We start from the raw sequence: 21,475 nt of genomic DNA, 5'->3' as shown, positions 1-21,475 counted from the left end.
AGTGACAAATAACTAATGATAAAAATAGTAGAACCCATTCCTCACCACTAGTCATTACTTAAATTGTTAATAACTTCTCAAATAGTGGTCCGAAAGTTGTTATCGAACAGTAATATTCTGGATTGGTTATTTCCTTTATTATTAACTACTAGTAAATAACTAGTTTAATATGTATGCTTTCATTTAAAAAAATTCAATTGACGCCCTTTTAAATTTTAAGGAATGATTCTAAAAAGTAAATAATAGCTGATAAATTAAGAGATATATATATATAACTAAAAGAAATCAAATTTTTTTTTCTCTAAAATTATGTTTATATTGAGAGTAATCAAATTGTAAATGATAAACTGATCATTCTGTAGTTTTTATTAAATATTAAAAAGGTTAAGACCCCCTCCTAAGAGCGTATACACACGTAGGTTCGAATTGTATGTCATTTTCCATCCTAAGGAGTAATTTATTTTCAATAATCGTACTCACAAATAAATTTTGAAAAATTATTTTTCAGAAATATAAAAATAACTATTTTTATTATAATTGTGAACTCGATTTCAAAATATTTCAAAACTTGCACCGTATTCTCAAAACAAATTATACGTGCTATCGTATTCAATATTCTATTAAGATTATTAATGATAACATATAGTTATCATAGTGATTAATCAATTATTAATTTAAAATGCTATTACATTCGATTAATTACTATTTTGTTAAGAATTAAATTTTCCTTAAACTGAGTTGAATTATCTCATCATTTTCTATAAATCATCTATGTATAAAATCTAAAATGTTGAAACGATTACCTCCTATTTCATCATTTCATATATTCAAGCGTTTTTATGTCAGGTAATGTTTACTTTATGAACTACTTTTTCTAAACGATATTAAATTAAAACAATGAGTTAAAAAAATTAAAGAGTTATTTAAGAGTATAGCAAAAGTAAAAAATGCTTTAAAGTATTGAATTTGTTTCATCAAAAAATGTATCCTAATAGTCTTTACAAAATAAAACTAAAAGACAAATAATTAAACTCACTAACTATTAGACTAATGAAACTAAGAGACTTAAAGAGTTTTTTGGGTTAGCTTTTATTATTTAAATAATATTTTTTGATTTTATAATAGTCCTGAAAGTTATATATAAACAATTTTAATAGTATAATTTTTAAGATATAAAACCCATATGATAAGATAGAAATAATATTTAAATATTTTGTGATATTTAAAAACAATTTATTTTATTTTTTACTCTTGCTCAAAAATCACAAAACAATTTATTTCCATTTAATGTAATTAGGTGTGTGGAGTAGGCAAAAAACCTACTTTGAAGACATGCCATAAATCATCTATGTTACTCCACCACTGACCCTTTCTTAAGATTTAAATACTTTATAGATATATTAATAAAAAATGATTGTGCTATAGACTGCTGGAAGTGGGTCAATTAAATGTGCCTAAAACAGTAGAAAAATATGAGACTGGTCAGTTATTTTTCCATAGAATTTTTGGATATCGTGGAGTTATATTATTTCCGTGGTTAGCTAGAGTATATGATCGTGATATAGTGAATAAATCTGAGAGGTATGTATATCAATTATAATCTAAGTAAGAATAAAAAACAGGTCATTAAATAAATTGGAATATGGATATCTGGTCTATTTAATTCACTTATGTATAGATATAAAATTGCATATATTATAACCAGTTTTTAGAAGTAGTCTATTACTTTTTTTGTAATTGTATCAGGAAAAACTTCTTTTGTTAGAAATAGTGTTTTTAATAGCATAAATAAAATTTTTGTTATGAAAATAATTCACTATTTGCTACAATTTAACATAATAATTTATATTTCATAAGCAAATTTCTAAAAATAAAATAGTAGTAACCACTTTATAAATATTTTTAGAAATTGTTATTAGAATACAAGTATAGATAATATTACATTAATCATCAACATTACAATGATCAAAATAATGCTATTAGTTGATTAAATTTGAAAAAATACATAATAAATTAACTTTTAATAGAAGTCATGTTTTTTTCTCTAATAATACATTTTTTAAATGTAAGGTGTATAAAAAGTGATGATAAGAGGGTGCTAGCAAGCTATGATGTTGTGAAAAAAAAGGTAGTAAGAGTATTTTGAAAAATTATTGAATGAGGAGTATCCAAGAAAGACACTAGGGGATATCTTGTGGTATAAGGGACTGGTAAATTTAATTTTTAAAAATGAGGTATCAGAGACTGTGGCATCAATGAAAAATAATAAAGCAATATGACCAGATGAAATGCCAGTAGAAGTATGGAAAATATTTTGTGGTGTTAGCATATGGTAGTTGAAAGAATTTTTTAATAACATTTTTAACAAAATATTAGTAACAAACCAAAATTATAAATATAAATTAAAATACTGTTATTTTTTTATTCTTTGTGTACATGTGTGAACTATTAATTTTTGTCTTGTAGTACAGTTGGAAAAGATGTTAAAGGCAAAACACATACATTTTATCAAACTCTTATTGATGAAAGGGATTGTCCATTTATTGTATGTATTTATTTTATTAAATTTTGTTGAAATTTTATCTTGTGATACTAACTATAAAATAATAAATCATATTTTAGTTCATTTATAAATGAAACAAAATTTAAGAAGTTTTAAATGAAATTTGACAAACTTCAAAGATAAATATTNTAATTAAATTTGACAAACTTCAAAGATAAATATTTTTTATTTTGTTTAAATCATTAATCATATTAATCGCATTAATTTTAATTTAGAGAGCTCAAACAGAAGCAGTAACTTTTCTTGGTAACCAAGATACTAGTCGTAGTTTGTATGCAATACCGGGTTTAGATTATGTGTCCCAAGAAGACATTTTACCTTACACAGCTACTGAGAAACAGCCTTTACAGCATGAACTTTTTGATAAATTTCTAATGTATTATCCTAATAGAGGTTAGATTTTTAATTTTTGATAAAAAATATAATGATTTAAAAAAATATAGTAAAAAAAACTGAAATGAANTAAAATTGAATGATTTAAAAAAATATAGTAAAAAAAACTGAAATGAATTTCTTGAGTGAAAGATTTTTTGAGCATATTTTTACTCAATTTTACTTTAAGTTATATGAGTTAAATTGTTTTAGAACCTCCTTTTGGTGCACAGGAAACATTACGTTCATGGCAAAAAAAAAATCATCCGTGGCTTGAATTATCAGATGTTCATAAAGAAACGACTGAAAATATTAGAGTGACAGTTATTCCATTTTACATGGGTTATAGAGAATCTCAAACTAGCTCAGTATACTGGGTAAGTAAATATAAAATTTTGAAAAAATGCAAACAACTTAAACATTTTTTATTTAGTGGAGATATTGTATTCGATTGGAAAATTTAGGAGATCAAAGTGTTCAATTAAGAGAACGTCACTGGAGAATATTCAGTTTATCTGGTACGTTAGAAACTGTTCGAGGAAGAGGTGTCGTAGGACAAGAACCTGTATTGTCTAAAAAGTCTCCTGCTTTTCAATATAGTAGTCATGTGAGCCTGCAAGCGCCTAGTGGGCATATGTGGTTAGATTTATTCAAATTAAAATTTTTCTTAATTAATTTAGCCACTAATTTAAAAAAACAATGTAAGTTAAAAAAAAATTGCTTGAACAAAATACTAAACTTTTTTAGCTACCATTGATATATAAAGATATAAAACTTGTGTAAGTTTTAAATTAATCTTTAAATTATTTAAAAATTAAAATACTAGTAAGTAATCTTTTTTTTTATTTAAGAATCCTGGATGTATTAAATTTTTAGTTTTAGTTGTTAGTGGACATAATGCCCATGCACTCAAACTTGTTGGTCCATTATGCATACCTCATACCGAATTGTCTTGATTCGATTTACACACCTCAGTGTTATTACTTTATATCTATCCTATATGTATTTAACTTTTATTATACATGATTTTTCATATATAAATAAGCAATTGATTACTAAAAATTTAAACTCAGTTTTTAACAAGTCACATGACTTAATATTATTTTTTGTATACATTTAGTTCACACATTTATCCATCAACAACGCCTTGTACACACATTAGCTTGTTTTCAAGTTTTGAGACTTACATTGTTTTTAAAATAAGTAGTTCACTTAATGGTTATTATCATGTTAATTGTTTTTACAAATAGGGGAACATTTAGAATGGAGCGTGAAGATGGACATTTATTTGATTGTAGAATACCTCCATTTTCATTAGAAAGCAAACCAGATGATAAGGTTACTTTTAATACTGTATAAAATAGCGCTGTAAATTGCTTCTAAAACATTTATTTTTTAAAAGTTGTTTTTTATTTAAAAATCTACAATATCAGTTTCTAGACCATTAAATGTTGGGTGATCCATGCTTAAACAACTGGTTACTGATTCATCTTCTCCATGTGGACAGTCGTCCTGCAGATCACATACCCATTGCCGAGGTATACAGTTTCGTGTGTTATATGTGTTGTAGTTGTTCAAGCACTAAATAAGAAAAATTAATTATAATTTTAAAATTATATAAGAATTAATCACTTGTGGCTAATATTTTTAATTTTAATTCAAACTAACATATTTGTTTACAAATATCTTACCCTGAATTCTGTAAATTGATCACAATGTAAATTCCAATTATCACATATACGTTCATCTGAACCATCTGCACAATGTTTTGTGCCATCGCAAACTGATCGAAAATTTATACATTCAGTACCTTGCCAACATTTGAAAGAGTTTTTATTTTTACATAAGATGTCTTCTCTGTGATATATATCACTTAATATTGGTTTTTGTACATTGTAAATTTGTCCACAATTAAATTCATCCTCGTCCCAACTAAAAAAAAAGCATTTATAATTATTACGAAATCTTTAAAAAAACATTTATTCTTTTTATATGAACGTTTATTTTTTTTTTTTAAGTAGGCTTAAACCATAAAATGTTAAATTTTGGGATACAATAAGGTGAGTTACTTTGTTGTTACTTAACTTTATTTATTTGTTTAATAATTTATTCATGATTCATAGAAATGATAATGTACAATTTATAACATAATTAAAAATGTTCAATCAATAATCACCGAAAAATCCTTACATTTTTACTTAAATGACACCTTATATAAAAATAAATTCTATGTATAATTGAAAATTAGGTACTAAGAAAATATTTATCATAGATAAGTTTTTTTTAATTTTTTAATTATTTAAAACATTACTGGAACTAATGCAATAGGTGACACTTTATTTTCATTTAAAATTAATTTTTTGGCTAAAATCTCTTAAAATCAGTTTTTATTGGTCGGTGATTTAAGGGAAATCTAAGAATCGANAATGATAATGTACAATTTATAACATAATTAAAAATGTTCAATCAATAATCACCTAAAATTCATACATTTTTACTTAAATGACACCTTATATAAAAATAAATTCTATGTATAATTGAAAATTAGGTACTAAGAAAATATTTATCATAGATAAGTTTTTTTTAATTTTTTAATTATTTAAAACATTACTGGAACTAATGCAATAGGTGACACTTTATTAATTTTCTTGTACCGAAAAATCTTAATATGTNTTTAATTATTTAAAACATGACTGGAACTAATGCAATAGGTGACACTTTATTAATTTTCTTGTACCGAAAAATCTTAATATGTTTTGAATTTCAATAATCTCAAAATGATTCTATTACTCATGATAATAATGTAACATAAGCCCCGACTTAAGACGCTTATAGTTTATAGAACTATGTTATCATCATCTCCTTATCCTCTACTCCAATTATTTTGGATTGACTACCTAATTGGTTTTACAGAATATTTATTCCTGCTGTCAACCTAACGTAACATCATTATGGCTGAAAAATCCAATAAGGTGACACGGTGCGCGTCACTGTTCCCCAATAGGTGATCATTCGGGAACTAACGGCAAACAGTGTAGCGGAACATCAATGATAGGACGACCACCGAATGATCCACTATGTCACAAAACGCCCCTTTATCTATATCTTATCTATACATTTATTCCTATAAAATAAATGTCTCAAGTAGTAAAATTATTTTGGGGCGATATTAAACTAAAATTAAATATTATACGCAGTAATTAAATTTATTAGTGTTCAAATTTGAATGACAGATATTTTAACACTTTTATGATATAGATTTTTTTCTTGTGAAAAAAACTAAAATTTGAGACTTTATATTAAAAAGGAATTTAAATCTTAATATTATAACAAAAATAATTATTAGTACTTAGTTGAAATAATAAGATAATTTTTCTGTTAAAAAATGTTTAAAAGGGTGAAATATTCGAATAACAAATAATTGTTGCTTATAGCTAGTGGTTATTGGATGTAAAATATTGAACGTGTTACCCATCATCACAATCTACTCGTCCATCACAGAGCCATGAATTTGGTAAACAAACTGACATTTTTCTAGAAAGACAACGGAATTCATATTTTTTGCATGTACCGCGGCTATAATACCAATTATCAATATTGTTATAATTATTTGTGTTGCTAATACTGTCGTCTTCATCCTCTTTGTAACAATTATATTCATCTTCACCTTCCACACAGTCTTTTTGATCATCACATAACCAGCCTAATGGTATACATTTGTCAGAGTTTTTACAAGGATAACCGTTGTAAACCATGCCAGCTGCATAACATCTAACTGTATTTTTGAGAATGTCTGAAATTTTTTTTTATTGGATTAGAATTTAGGTGGTTCATATTGTTAGTCAAGAACTTGTGTTGTCTTATTGCAGAAGTCACAAAATATTTCAATTAACAAACTAAGCAACAATTATGTTACTTAGTACATAATAAATTCAATATATGGACAACTAATAAATGAATTTGAATATTTTATTTTTTTTTTTGACACCTATTATGTTACTTATGCTCAGTGATGATTCCTATATATGAGGGTCGTCCAGAAAGTAAGATTACAAAACTAGAAGAGACCTGGGCTAGTTGCCACAATATTAATTATTTCTAATTATAACTATTAGGTATCAATCATCATAACATATATTATTATATGAGTTCTAATTATTTTAGTATTGTTGGGAAACGGGTTATAGCATTAATAAGATTATACTATAAAAAATAAATTTTTTCTATGTTTTGCATAAATTCAACTAATTTTAACTTTTTATTTGTTATTATTATGGTTATATTGTTATCACTTCATAGAAGTAGTATTTTATAATAAGTTTTTTTGTATTGTTCTCGGGTGTGTGTTTTAATAATATAATTGTATGACCACTTTTATGTGGAGTTATGTAATGGGGTTAGTTGTCACAAAACATGGGATTGGTTATTGTACAGATAAGTAAGTTAATGGAAATAATTAACTCAAGTTAAGTTATGTATGATTAATGTCGATAAATTAACAGTTAAAAGATAAGCTGAAAATTTTTTTTAACTTAACTAGTTTAAAAAAAGTTTATTTCATTTAAAATTAATTTTTTGGCTAAAATCTCTTAAAATCAGTTTTTATTGGTCGGTGATTTAAGGGAAATCTAAGAATCGATTTTCAACTTTTAAAGTTGAATCATCTTTTTTTCCTCGCCTTAATCCCAATTACTTGGGGTTGGGGACCGTTATCTTAAACTTCCACTTGACACGATCTCCCATATCATCTACGTTTACATCAGCCGTCCTCATATCACTTCAATATTATCCTTCCATCTCTTTTTTAGTCTTTCTCTAACTCTTCTTCCTTCAACATTAATTTCTATAACTATTCTTTCAGCTTCCGATTCCTTTCTCCTCATAACATGATTAAACTATCTAAGTCTATTTTCTCTCATCTTATCCACGATTGACGCTACACCTATACTCCCTCTTATATGATCGTTCCTTATTCTATCTTTTTTAGTCACTCCACTCATCCATTTAAGCATTCTCATCTCTGCTACACTCATTCTCTGCTCTACTTTCTTATCAACCGCCCAACACTGAACCATACATCATAGCTGGCCTTATTACAGTTTTGTAGAATTTACCTTTCAACCTCTTTGGAATTCTCTTATCGCATAAGACGCCAGACGCTTCTCTCCACTTCAACCACCCGCACTTAATCCTATGTCTTAATCTAAAATATTTGAAATTATTATGACAAAATAAATATTATAATGAGCATGGCATGGTATTTAATCAAATTGTTCTATTACTACATTTAATATAATNAGTTTGTATGCAATACCGGGTTTAGATTATGTGTCCCAAGAAGACATTTTACCTTACACAGCTACTGAGAAACAGCCTTTACAGCATGAACTTTTTGATAAATTTCTAATGTATTATCCTAATAGAGGTTAGATTTTTAATTTTTGATATAAAATTGAATGATTTAAAAAAATATAGTAAAAAAAACTGAAATGAATTTCTTGAGTGAAAGATTTTTTGAGCATATTTTTACTCAATTTTACTTTAACTTATATGAGTTAAATTGTTTTAGAACCTCCTTTTGGTGCACAGGAAACATTACGTTCATGGCAAAAAAAAAATCATCCGTGGCTTGAATTATCAGATGTTCATAAAGAAACGACTGAAAATATTAGAGTGACAGTTATTCCATTTTACATGGGTTATAGAGAATCTCAAACTAGCTCAGTATACTGGGTAAGTAAATATAAAATTTTGAAAAAATGCAAACAACTTAAACATTTTTTATTTAGTGGAGATATTGTATTCGATTGGAAAATTTAGGAGATCAAAGTGTTCAATTAAGAGAACGTCACTGGAGAATATTCAGTTTATCTGGTACGTTAGAAACTGTTCGAGGAAGAGGTGTCGTAGGACAAGAACCTGTATTGTCTAAAAAGTCTCCTGCTTTTCAATATAGTAGTCATGTGAGCCTGCAAGCGCCTAGTGGGCATATGTGGTTAGATTTATTCAAATTAAAATTTTTCTTAATTAATTTAGCCACTAATTTAAAAAAACAATGTAAGTTAAAAAAAAATTGCTTGAACAAAATACTAAACTTTTTTAGCTACCATTGATATATAAAGATATAAAACTTGTGTAAGTTTTAAATTAATCTTTAAATTATTTAAAAATTAAAATACTAGTAAGTAATCTTTTTTTTTATTTAAGAATCCTGGATGTATTAAATTTTTAGTTTTAGTTGTTAGTGGACATAATGCCCATGCACTCAAACTTGTTGGTCCATTATGCATACCTCATACCGAATTGTCTTGATTCGATTTACACACCTCAGTGTTATTACTTTATATCTATCCTAGATGTATTTAACTTTTATTATACATGATTTTTCATATATAAATAAGCAATTGATTACTAAAAATTTAAACTCAGTTTTTAACAAGTCACATGACTTAATATTATTTTTTGTATACATTTAGTTCACACATTTATCCATCAACAACGCCTTGTACACACATTAGCTTGTTTTCAAATTTTGAGACTTACATTGTTTTTAAAATAAGTAGTTCACTTAATGGTTATTATCATGTTAATTGTTTTTACAAATAGGGGAACATTTAGAATGGAGCGTGAAGATGGACATTTATTTGATTGTAGAATACCTCCATTTTCATTAGAAAGCAAACCAGATGATAAGGTTACTTTTAATACTGTATAAAATAGCGCTGTAAATTGCTTCTAAAACATTTATTTTTTAAAAGTTGTTTTTTATTTAAAAATCTACAATATCAGTTTCTAGACCATTAAATGTTGGGTGATCCATGCTTAAACAACTGGTTACTGATTCATCTTCTCCATGTGGACAGTCGTCCTGCAGATCACATACCCATTGCCGAGGTATACAGTTTCGTGTGTTATATGTGTTGTAGTTGTTCAAGCACTAAATAAGAAAAATTAATTATAATTTTAAAATTATATAAGAATTAATCACTTGTGGCTAATATTTTTAATTTTAATTCAAACTAACATATTTATTTACAAATATCTTACCCTGAATTCTGTAAATTGATCACAATGTAAATTCCAATTATCACATATACGTTCATCTGAACCATCTGCACAATGTTTTGTGCCATCGCAAACTGATCGAAAATTTATACATTCAGTACCTTGCCAACATTTGAAAGAGTTTTTATTTTTACATAAGATGTCTTCTCTGTGATATATATCACTTAATATTGGTTTTTGTACATTGTAAATTTGTCCACAATTAAATTCATCCTCGTCCCAACTAAAAAAAAAGCATTTATAATTATTACGAAATCTTTAAAAAAACATTTATTCTTTTTATATGAACGTTTATTTTTTTTTTTTAAGTAGGCTTAAACCATAAAATGTTAAATTTTGGGATACAATAAGGTGAGTTACTTTGTTGTTACTTAACTTTATTTATTTGTTTAATAATTTATTCATGATTCATAGAGATGATAATGTACAATTTATAACATAATTAAAAATGTTCAATCAATAATCACCGAAAAATCCTTACATTTTTACTTAAATGACACCTTATATAAAAATAAATTCTATGTATAATTGAAAATTAGGTACTAAGAAAATATTTATCATAGATAAGTTTTTTTTAATTTTTTAATTATTTAAAACATGACTGGAACTAATGCAATAGGTGACACTTTATTTTCATTTAAAATTAATTTTTTGGCTAAAATCTCTTAAAATCAGTTTTTATTGGTCGGTGATTTAAGGGAAATCTAAGAATCGATTTTCAACTTTTAAAGTTGAATCATCTTTTTTTCCTCGCCTTAATCCCAATTACTTGGGGTTGGGGACCGTTATCTTAAACTTCCACTTGACACGATCTCCCATATCATCTACGTTTACATCAGCCGTCCTCATATCACTTCAATATTATCCTTCCATCTCTTTTTTAGTCTTTCTCTAACTCTTCTTCCTTCAACATTAATTTTTTAATTATTTAAAACATGACTGGAACTAATGCAATAGGTGACACTTTATTAATTTTCTTGTACCGAAAAATCTTAATATGTTTTGAATTTCAATAATCTCAAAATGATTCTATTACTCATGATAATAATGTAACATAAGCCCCGACTTAAGACGCTTATAATTTATAGAACTATGTTATCATCATCTCCTTATCCTCTACTCCAATTATTTTGGATTGACTACCTAATTGGTTTTACAGAATATTTATCCCTGCTGTCAACCTAACGTAACATCATTATGGCTGAAAAATCCAATAAGGTGACACGGTGCGCGTCACTGTTCCCCAATAGGTGATCATTCGGGAACTAACGGCAAACAGTGTAGCGGAACATCAATGATAGGACGACCACCGAATGATCCACTATGTCACAAAACGCCCCTTTATATTTATCTTAACTATACATTTATTCCTATAAAATAAATGTCTCAAGTAGTAAAATTATTTTGGGGCGATATTAAACTAAAATTAAATATTATACGCAGTAATTNATATATCTTATCTATACATTTATTCCTATAAAATAAATGTCTCAAGTAGTAAAATTATTTTGGGGCGATATTAAACTAAAATTAAATATTATACGCAGTAATTAAATTTATTAGTGTTCAAATTTGAATGACAGATATTTTAACACTTTTATGATATAGATTTTTTTCTTGTGAAAAAAACTAAAATTTGAGACTTTATATTAAAAAGGAATTTAAATCTTAATATTATAACAAAAATAATTATTAGTACTTTGTTGAAATAATAAGATAATTTTTCTGTTAAAAAATGTTTAAAAGGGTGAAATATTCGAATAACAAATAATTGTTGCTTATAGCTAGTGGTTATTGGATGTAAAATATTGAACGTGTTACCCATCATCACAATCTACTCGTCCATCACAGAGCCATGAATTTGGTAAACAAACTGACATTTTTCTAGAAAGACAACGGAATTCATATTTTTTGCATGTACCGCGGCTATAATACCAATTATCAATATTGTTATAATTATTTGTGTTGCTAATACTGTCGTCTTCATCCTCTTTGTAACAATTATATTCATCTTCACCTTCCACACAGTCTTTTTGATCATCACATAACCAGCCTAATGGTATACATTTGTCAGAGTTTTTACAAGGATAACCGTTGTAAACCATGCCAGCTGCATAACATCTAACTGTATTTTTGAGAATGTCTGAAATTTTTTTTTATTGGATTAGAATTTAGGTGGTTCATATTGTTAGTCAAGAACTTGTGTTGTCTTATTGCAGAAGTCACAAAATATTTCAATTAACAAACTAAGCAACAATTATGTTACTTAGTACATAATAAATTCAATATATGGACAACTAATAAATGAATTTGAATATTTTATTTTTTTTTTTGACACCTATTATGTTACTTATGCTCAGTGATGATTCCTATATATGAGGGTCGTCCAGAAAGTAAGATTACAAAACTAGAAGAGACCTGGGCTAGTTGCCACAATATTAATTATTTCTAATTATAACTATTAGGTATCAATCATCATAACATATATTATTATATGAGTTCTAATTATTTTAGTATTGTTGGGAAACGGGTTATAGCANGAAACTATTAGGTATCAATCATCATAACATATATTATTATATGAGTTCTAATTATTTTAGTATTGTTGGGAAACGGGTTATAGCATTAATAAGATTATACTATAAAAAATAAATTTTTTCTATGTTTTGCATAAATTCAACTAATTTTAACTTTTTATTTGTTATTATTATGGTTATATTGTTATCACTTCATAGAAGTAGTATTTTATAATAAGTTTTTTTGTATTGTTCTCGGGTGTGTGTTTTAATAATATAATTGTATGACCACTTTTATGTGGAGTTATGTAATGGGGTTAGTTGTCACAAAACATGGGATTGGTTATTGTACAGATAAGTAAGTTAATGGAAATAATTAACTCAAGTTAAGTTATGTATGATTAATGTCGATAAATTAACAGTTAAAAGATAAGCTGAAAATTTTTTTTAACTTAACTAGTTTAAAAAAAGTTTATTTCATTTAAAATTAATTTTTTGGCTAAAATCTCTTAAAATCAGTTTTTATTGGTCGGTGATTTAAGGGAAATCTAAGAATCGATTTTCAACTTTTAAAGTTGAATCATCTTTTTTTCCTCGCCTTAATCCCAATTACTTGGGGTTGGGGACCGTTATCTTAAACTTCCACTTGACACGATCTCCCATATCATCTACGTTTACATCAGCCGTCCTCATATCACTTCAATATTATCCTTCCATCTCTTTTTTAGTCTTTCTCTAACTCTTCTTCCTTCAACATTAATTTCTATAACTATTCTTTCAGCTTCCGATTCCTTTCTCCTCATAACATGATTAAACTATCTAAGTCTATTTTCTCTCATCTTATCCACGATTGACGCTACACCTATACTCCCTCTTATATGATCGTTCCTTATTCTATCTTTTTTAGTCACTCCACTCATCCATTTAAGCATTCTCATCTCTGCTACACTCATTCTCTGCTCTACTTTCTTATCAACCGCCCAACACTGAACCATACATCATAGCTGGCCTTATTACAGTTTTGTAGAATTTACCTTTCAACCTCTTTGGAATTCTCTTATCGCATAAGACGCCAGACGCTTCTCTCCACTTCAACCACCCGCACTTAATCCTATGTCTTAATCTAAAATATTTGAAATTATTATGACAAAATAAATATTATAATGAGCATGGCATGGTATTTAATCAAATTGTTCTATTACTACATTTAATATAATATTATAATCATTTTCTATGAGAATTTGTTCATTAAAGTAAAAAAAAAATCGCTATTAAAAAAAACTTTGTTTACAATTTTTGAAAATTTGCCGGGACGTTTGTGTTCCTCAAACTTATATCACATTAAAGTTTTTTAAGAGTACATTATGATTGAAAAAATATACATCATTGCTGATCTCACTACAGTCTTATAGAACTTACTTTTTAGCATCATTAGAATTCTCTTATCGTATAATACACCAGACTCTTCTCTCCAATTCAAAGCACTTAGACCTGTGTCTTACATCCTCGTCAATACCACTACTCTTTTGCACAACTGATCCTAAATACTTAAATCTTTCCATTTCTCCAATCATATCCTTGATTATTGTCATTGCTCTCCTCAATTCACTTATCTCGTGTTCTCTTTGTCAAACTCAAACACTATTTTCTGTGTTTTATTTCTACTTATTCTTAATCCCGTTTTTTCAAGAGCTGATCTCGATACCTTTAGCCTTTGATTAGTTTTTACCCTATTCTATCATATTAACACTATATCGTTAGCGAACAACACGTACCACGGTACATCTCTTTGTATCTCTCTAGTAATTTCATCCATCGCTGTAGAAAATAAGTAAGGGCTTAAAGCAGAATCTTGGTGCACTCCTACTCTTACCTTAAAACCTTCTGTTACTCCTCCTACGCTTTTTACCCTGGTACAAGTACATATCCTCTATTATATTAATGTACCTTCTTGGGACTCCTTTTCCCATTAATGTCCACTTTAAAACCTTCCGGTATTCTATCATACGCTTTCTCCAAATCTATAATTACCATACAAAGCTTTTTCTTTTTTTCCTAAACTTATCTATTACCTGCCTCACACAAAATAATAGTTCCATTGTTGACTTACCAGGCATAAATCCAAACTGGTTTTTAGATACCGATGTCTCATTTTTTATTCTCTTATTTATTACCTTTTCCCAAATTTTCATACTATATGACTCATAAGCTTTATGCCTCTATAATTTCCACACTCCTGTATGTCGCCTTTACCTTTAAATATTGGCACCACAATACTATTCCTCTATTCATTTGGAATTTTTCCTTCTAATAATATCTTATTGAAAAGTTCTNTATTCATTTGGAATTTTTCCTTCTAATAATATCTTATTGAAAAGTTCTTTCAACTACCATATGCTAACATCGCAAAATATTTTCCATACTTCTACTGGCATTTCATCTGGTTCTACAGCTTTATTCTTTTTTATTGATATTATAGTCTTCTATACCTCTTTCTCACTAATTAAACCTACTAGTTCTTCGTTCCACAAGATATCCTCTTTTGGGTATTCCTCATTCAGTAATTTTTCAAAATACTTTTTTGACATCATCACTCTATAGCACCCTATTATCAACACTTTTTATACACCTTACATAGTGATAATCTTTAGACCTTTGTTCTCTAACATTTGCAAGTCTATAGACTTCTTTTTCGCCTTCCTTTGTTCCTAGTCTATCATAAAACTCATCATACCTTTTAAACTTAGGAAAAAAATATTAATGATAATAAAAAAAATTTTTATTCGTTTTGTCCTTTTTTGTATTAGTTGCACTGTTTTTTCTTTAAAACTTGTTATTAAAAAAAAATAAGTTAAAAATCATATACATTTTTGAAAAAAAAAAAACAGAAAATTAGTGTTATGAAAGAATACTAATAGTAAAAACAATTTAGTTAGTGTATTTTGTTTTGGAATTGGACACAGTTTTAAAAACATATATTTTGCCAAATATCCACCTTAAAATCTTTTTTATGGCACTACTGCCAAAAATTTTTTGTTTGAGCCCCAGTTTCGGGGTTCTTAAAGTTTAATAAATGATAAGATGTTTATAGCCTTCGTCTTCCAAACAATCGTACCTCTAGAATAAAACAATTTGCACATATTAATTAAAAAGCTTAATTCAGTTTTTTTTTACATTTTCTACTTTCCAGCAATCACTATTGTTTTTTGTTTCCGGCAATATATAATTTTTAATTAGGATAAGCAACGTTTCTTTTTCTTGACGTTCTACAGGAAAAATAAAACATCGCTCAGGTTTCTTTCCACTTATAGTATTTTTGCATCCCAAATTTGGACTCATCAATTTTTAATTAATATTAATTACCCACTTGATGAAATAAAATTATTTGTAATTTACTTATAACTAAATTATTAGATATTAAAATATTACAAATTTTCTCAAGACGTAAAATCATTCCATCAAATGTTATTTCTTAATGCAAAGGCACTGGACTATCCAATGAATTATATAAATTTGTATAAATCATATTTATATTATATATTTTGACAAATGACGACATAGTGAAACGAATAAAAAATAAATGATCCTTAATACGCGCATTTTATTGGTATTTCTTTAGTTTTGTTCATATTCCAGAGTATAATAAAAGAATTTTTTTTAGTTACTTGATTAAAAATCTTATCTAGTTAACTGAGAGTTTTGCCCCCACATTTCCTTGAATTTAATTAACTGGATATTCTACTCTAAATTTTTATTTGGCTTTTTGTGAATTATATATCAATTATTTAATTAAAGTCTCCAATGTACCAAATTTTATTTAAAATGTTTTAATTTTTATAATAATGACACATTTGTGCGTACATGGGACTTCTTCACGATTATTAAATGAATTGACCATTTTAATTTTGGTATCTTCAAAAATATTAACTCCAATGCTGCTGTTTCGGATACTCAATATCATAAATGACCAGACATTTTTTTGTAAATCTACTTTAGAAATATCTATATCTATTGATTCATATATTCAATCATACTTTTTATAAATTGTAATTATAAATTTTAGGCTAACGTAGCATTGTATGAACTTAACAATTGTTTAATGTATAATCGTATAATAAAAATACACAACGAACCAATATCGTTTAATTCTTTGATTAATAATAAAAATGAGCATAATAAATAGGTCCAGGATGTTTAAAATATATCCCATCCAGTGGTGTTTCACCAAAATATATTATGACCAGTTCTAAAATCGAGGTTGATATTGTTGTAATTGATCAAAACTAAATTTTAAAATATNGTTCCTTATAGTCATATCGAGGTTGATATTGTTGTAATTGATCAAAACTAAATTTTAAAATATCTATTATTTAAAATTTTTTCTTAAAAAAATAATGTCTTCCAATCTACTTAAATTATTTTTTTTTTATTTATATTTTGCCAAGACTTGAAATTTATTCAATATAGGAACATCTGGTACAGATCATGGATTAAATTTGATTTAAAAAATGTGATGTGTGCACAGAAAATACAAAATATCACTCCACAATATTTGATCCAATTATATGCAGGCACCTTTAAGTCTACCTGTATTAGAGACATTATATGACAAAATTATTGGTAAACTTTCAACTAGTTGTTTTCTTGATGATGAAGGAAGAAGTTTTCCATCCCAATGAATTGTGTATGGACCTATTTGAGATATATCAAAATTACTACATATTTTTTCTATTTGTTTTCACGATATCATTTTTGAAAATTGAGGTCTTATTTATAATTAATTCAGATGAATCGAGACCAAATTATTCTGCAGTTTCCATTAATATATCAGCAGCGTCTCTGTCGTTAATTCTGCACCTTTCGAATTTACCAGCTAGTTTTCCAGTTAAAATGTTCTTTTTACCTCTATATTGGGAAATACTAGATTTTTTAATTAATTTTTCATTTAAATCACTAGTACTGTTTGAAGATGATCACAACATTTCTGAGTTAACGACGAGATCTTTCTTAATAAACATGTAAACTTATTAATGATTTGACGTGTACCCAATTAAATAATATTTGTTTGTATCATGATGATTTATTTTAAAAGAAAAAGCCATTTATAAAACATTTATTAAAATCTCAATTTTTAAGTTGTATAAACAGAAACTTTAGTTTCTATACTATATCTATACTTTAGTTTAAGAATAAATAAAATAAAATACTTGAACATAAAATTTATAAACAGCAAACGACAGCTGACTCGATTTTAAAATATAATATTCAATTATCAGATAAGTTTCAATATCAGATAGCAAAATTGTAATTAGTTATAAAATTAGAATCTTTTTTTGTAGTATACCAATTAAAAAAATTAATAAAGCGTTTGAAAATAATAAACAAAAACTTTATCTTGAATGAGTGACTTTTTTGTAAGCCGACAAACAACGAATTTTATGGCTCTTAACAAAAAGTTTTGCTCGTGCAAAACTTAAAGACGACAATAGCAAGAACTAAAATATAATTGGGAAAGGTATGTGAGAATTGCAGGAAAACAGAGTTACACACACGTCAAATATTTGCTGATTTTAAACAGGATCGTGATAAACTAGTCGCACTTATTAAAATTATAAAATGTACAGAAAAATACGTATAGTTCTGCGTGTCCGATTTTGAACATTCATGTTCACGTGTATTAATATGTGTAAAAAACCAAAATTTGATCTAACTGAACGTTTCTAAAAATTGATGAATCTTCTTAATTTATAATATTTAGGAAAATATATCCAAATTAGTCGATATTCGGAAATTGCAAATACTGAATGTTTTTTTTTGTATATTAAAATTGTTATTATTATTTTTTAAATTTAACGATCCAAATGATAATATTAAAATTTATATTAGAGATAAATAATCTTTCTTTTAATTTATTTTTTATGAAAATCTAATTAACAACCTAAAAATAAGAGGGTTTGAAAGCAATCACCTATGGGTACAAAAATTGTTTTTAATTTTAATTTTTGAAAATTTGGCAAATTAGACAACTTAAAATTTATTTAAATTAAATGTTGTAATATAGAATGATATAGAGTCCGACTATTTATAAGTTATTTCGAACCCGAATTCTCGGAAATATTCAGCTTTCTGAACAAGTAAATATCACTACAAGTTACAAGTTATCGTTGGATTTAAAAAATTCTACTATGACTTTCGTTAGACTAATGAACGAAGTTTAAAAAGGATATTTAGATGATTTTGTTCAAGTCTATCTTGACGAAATAGTTATGTAATTGGATAACTTTGATAAACATTTTAATTACTTAGCCAAATTTCCTGAACGTCTTAGTAGACATGGTTTACGTACCAGTCTAAAGAATGTAAAATAGATATAACCGAAATTTCATTTCACGGGCACTTGGTAGTTATAGAAGAAATTAAAAAAACGATTTCATTTTCAATGAAAACCAACATTGTTTCGTAAATTTAAGTCTATTGTTACAAATATTATTATTTTTTATATCTATCTTATTGGTTCAGTCTCTATTGGTCTTCAAACATTTTATACGGTTATCAAAAATTCGGTGTATCACGATATTTAATATTGTGTTTAATTGTTATTTAGTTGTTAATATTAATATTTCTGTTTTATTATTATAATTTTACAATAACATTTTATTAACAATGTTAATAATAACTTTTAAAATCATGGTTCAAAAGTTATTATCCACCATTTATTTCCGTTAGTTGAATCATTTTCTAACATTTAATCCATTAAAATATTTGCTATCATTAAAAATAAAAACTGGTGCGCTTAGAGATAAAGTAAGGGATAATGTATAGAGGGTATTCTTTATTTAAGTAGTATTTATTTCTTGATTTAACCACTTATAAATCATGAAATAAATACTATTAATAAAGTTTCACGATAATTAAATCACTCTGTATACATTTATTTATCATCATAATTGACCAAATTTAAATATTTCAATAATTATTTAGACATACTTAAAAACATTTTTTTAACCGAATGATAGATACAAGTAAATTATTTTTAATCTATTTCTACATAATAGTGTTTTAAATATGTTTACCCTAGAAAAATAATTGAATAAATACTAATTTGATATTTCTATGAATAAATCTTAAATAAGTCTACTAATCATTACTTACCATAAGAATCATATTGACCGTGTTTTGTGTTGATCATGTTACCAGGAGTCATTAAATTATCTACCATTTGAGTTAGGTTTGCTATATCTGTGGGATACAGTCCACCGGTGAAAAGAAAAAAAAAATTCTCTGTTGGTTTGCCGGTAAAATCTACGGCATGTATTTTGATAGCTATCATTTGATCAGGGGGTAACTCCGCCAGTATTAGCTTATGAACAGGCAAACTGAGCTGATATCGAGCAAAAGGAATAGCCGAGTAATCATTTTTTATATTTTGTTGCTTTAGTTTTTTGAATACTTGAAACACATCTGCAGTTACTACATGTTGTGAGTGATCCAACAAAAATCGAATAGTAACCGACACATTTTCAATGAGCATTCGGTTTGATGGATACATTTTAAGTTTTTGTTGTATTGACTCTTTGACGGTAAACATATTTTCCAGATCTTTTATGGGTACTATAAAAGGGGTGGCTATTTCAAATCGATAACCTTCTTTGCATACAAATCGAGCAATCTGGTCACCGTCTTGCAGTCGAGTAAATATTCCCTCGTATACACTATTGGTGTTTAAATCACCGGCCACTAGATATTTGCCATTTTTTTGATGCTTGTGAGTAGAAGTTATTGACTTATATACAACGTGTCTTTTATCCAAACCGTTCCTGAATAAACACACGCCCGATAATCCAAGTCCATCGGGCAAACTCATTCGAACCGATATGTTGTCAACAGTCACAGCCGGTACTAACGCGATTGCCTCAAAAGCTCGTGTTAAAGTCATGATCATTATTGTTATTACTCTCATTGTCGTTACGTGTACTGTAATGTTCAGTTATCAAATTAACTGTTATTACAATCCTTCTGGGTGGGCACTTATATACTACAGCCAAGTTGAAATAAAACGATGACTTGTGTTAATTAGCTGACATCAATCGGTCGCATTGTGTTTAGCTGTTCGAGTTTGAAGAATAGGTATATTATGAATTTTAGTAATTCATTATCAGTTTGTACACGAGTACTTTAACCGCAAACACAGCGTCATATCATCTTGAACAATCATTGAGATAAAAGTTTATTAATGTGAGATTTTGTAGATTAGTTTTTGACATTTAATAATTATAAATAAAAAAAACTATTCATCAGTATAATAATTACTATAACTATATTACTGGTCGATAATAATTTTTAGACCAGTATTTCAAAAGTTATTAACAATTTATTTATAAAATGTTAATTACTATAGTGATGGCTGCTATTTTTATTACTATTCATTTCCCTTCCGTACTCTTCCTTCTGCTTAAGTACAATAATGTTAATGTTATTAACTAGTCATTTTCTTAATTAGATCATATCTAACAAAATAGTTAATTAAGTCAGTTGCCATTTTAAAAATTTAATTTGACACCTTTATAACTTATAAGGGATGAGCATAAAAATACTTAACAAAATATAAATTTAGAAATAAATGTACCTAAAAGAAAAAAATTCTCAATATTATTTTCTGACATATTGATCTTAAAAATATGTAAATCTCAATTAATTTCTATTCTAATAAAGTAATAATTACTTTACATACAATATGTGTAACTAAAGAAAAAAACAATAATTTTTTTCAATATTTTATTATTTCGCAAGATATTGAGTCATTTATAATAAATGCAACACTCTGATAATCCATTTTCAAATTAGAAAACGATAGACAAAATATGTTGCTCAATTAATTACAATTTCTTAAATTATATATTTATAAATTATATTAAATATCATAATATATGCTAAAAAAGTATAAAATTTATACTTTTTT

At 26.8% G+C, this 21,475-nt stretch overlaps 2 protein-coding genes across 15 annotated transcripts; one reads left to right on the top strand and one right to left on the bottom strand.

Annotated features, from left to right (window-relative positions):
* Nucleotides 1-654: 654 nt before the first annotated feature.
* On the top strand, nt 655-9,935 carry LOC126898510 (polymerase delta-interacting protein 2). Of its 11 annotated transcripts, none has more exons than XM_050672665.1 (8): nt 655-846; nt 1,426-1,581; nt 2,467-2,545; nt 2,779-2,956; nt 8,505-8,668; nt 8,725-8,930; nt 9,542-9,629; nt 9,725-9,935. In XM_050672665.1, exons 1-8 carry the CDS (start codon nt 788-790, stop codon nt 9,737-9,739), a joined length of 945 nt encoding a protein of 314 aa, XP_050528622.1. In that variant the 5' UTR covers nt 655-787; the 3' UTR covers nt 9,740-9,935. The 11 variants fall into 11 exon arrangements, with proteins under 11 accessions (XP_050528622.1, XP_050528569.1, XP_050528578.1 ...); XM_050672612.1 differs by having other exon boundaries at nt 9,542-9,659; XM_050672621.1 differs by lacking the exon at nt 8,505-8,668 and adding an exon at nt 3,149-3,312 and having other exon boundaries at nt 9,542-9,659.
* On the bottom strand, nt 4,349-20,788 carry LOC126898445 (uncharacterized). 4 transcript variants are annotated; one of them, XM_050672490.1, is made up of 4 exons: nt 19,669-20,788; nt 6,407-6,728; nt 4,627-4,867; nt 4,349-4,516 (listed from the first exon to the last, which is right to left on the bottom strand). In XM_050672490.1, the coding sequence occupies exons 1-4, from the start codon at nt 20,474-20,476 to the stop codon at nt 4,349-4,351; spliced, it is 1,539 nt and encodes a 512-aa protein (XP_050528447.1). In that variant the 5' UTR covers nt 20,477-20,788. The 4 variants fall into 4 exon arrangements, with proteins under 4 accessions (XP_050528447.1, XP_050528429.1, XP_050528437.1 ...); XM_050672472.1 differs by lacking the exon at nt 6,407-6,728 and adding an exon at nt 11,822-12,143 and having other exon boundaries at nt 19,669-20,787; XM_050672480.1 differs by lacking the exons at nt 4,627-4,867; nt 6,407-6,728 and adding exons at nt 9,983-10,223; nt 11,822-12,143 and having other exon boundaries at nt 19,669-20,781.
* Nucleotides 20,789-21,475: the final 687 nt, after the last annotated feature.

Source organism: Daktulosphaira vitifoliae, unplaced genomic scaffold, assembly GCF_025091365.1.
Source record: "Daktulosphaira vitifoliae isolate Bord-2020 unplaced genomic scaffold, ASM2509136v1 Scaffold_1, whole genome shotgun sequence".
Lineage (NCBI taxonomy): Eukaryota > Metazoa > Arthropoda > Insecta > Hemiptera > Phylloxeridae > Daktulosphaira > Daktulosphaira vitifoliae.
This window is presented reverse-complemented; position numbering and strand designations above follow the sequence as displayed.

Bases quoted from the DNA above. Each gene is read 5' to 3' on its own strand.
- LOC126898510 (XM_050672612.1), top strand. From the start codon at position 788: ATGTTGAAACGATTACCTCCTATTTCATCATTTCATATATTCAAGCGT. The intron at 2,546-2,778 runs GTATGTATTTAT...ATTTTAATTTAG, and splicing joins AAAGGGATTGTCCATTTATT to AGAGCTCAAACAGAAGCAGT. The intron at 8,669-8,724 runs GTAAGTAAATAT...TTTTTTATTTAG, and splicing joins AAACTAGCTCAGTATACTGG to TGGAGATATTGTATTCGATT.
- LOC126898445 (XM_050672490.1), bottom strand. From the start codon at position 20,476: ATGAGAGTAATAACAATAATGATCATGACTTTAACACGAGCTTTTGAG. The intron at 4,868-6,406 runs GTAACACGTTCA...CTTTTTTTTTAG, and splicing joins CGAGTAGATTGTGATGATGG to TTGGGACGAGGATGAATTTA. The intron at 4,517-4,626 runs GTAAGATATTTG...TTTCTTATTTAG, and splicing joins ATCAATTTACAGAATTCAGG to TGCTTGAACAACTACAACAC.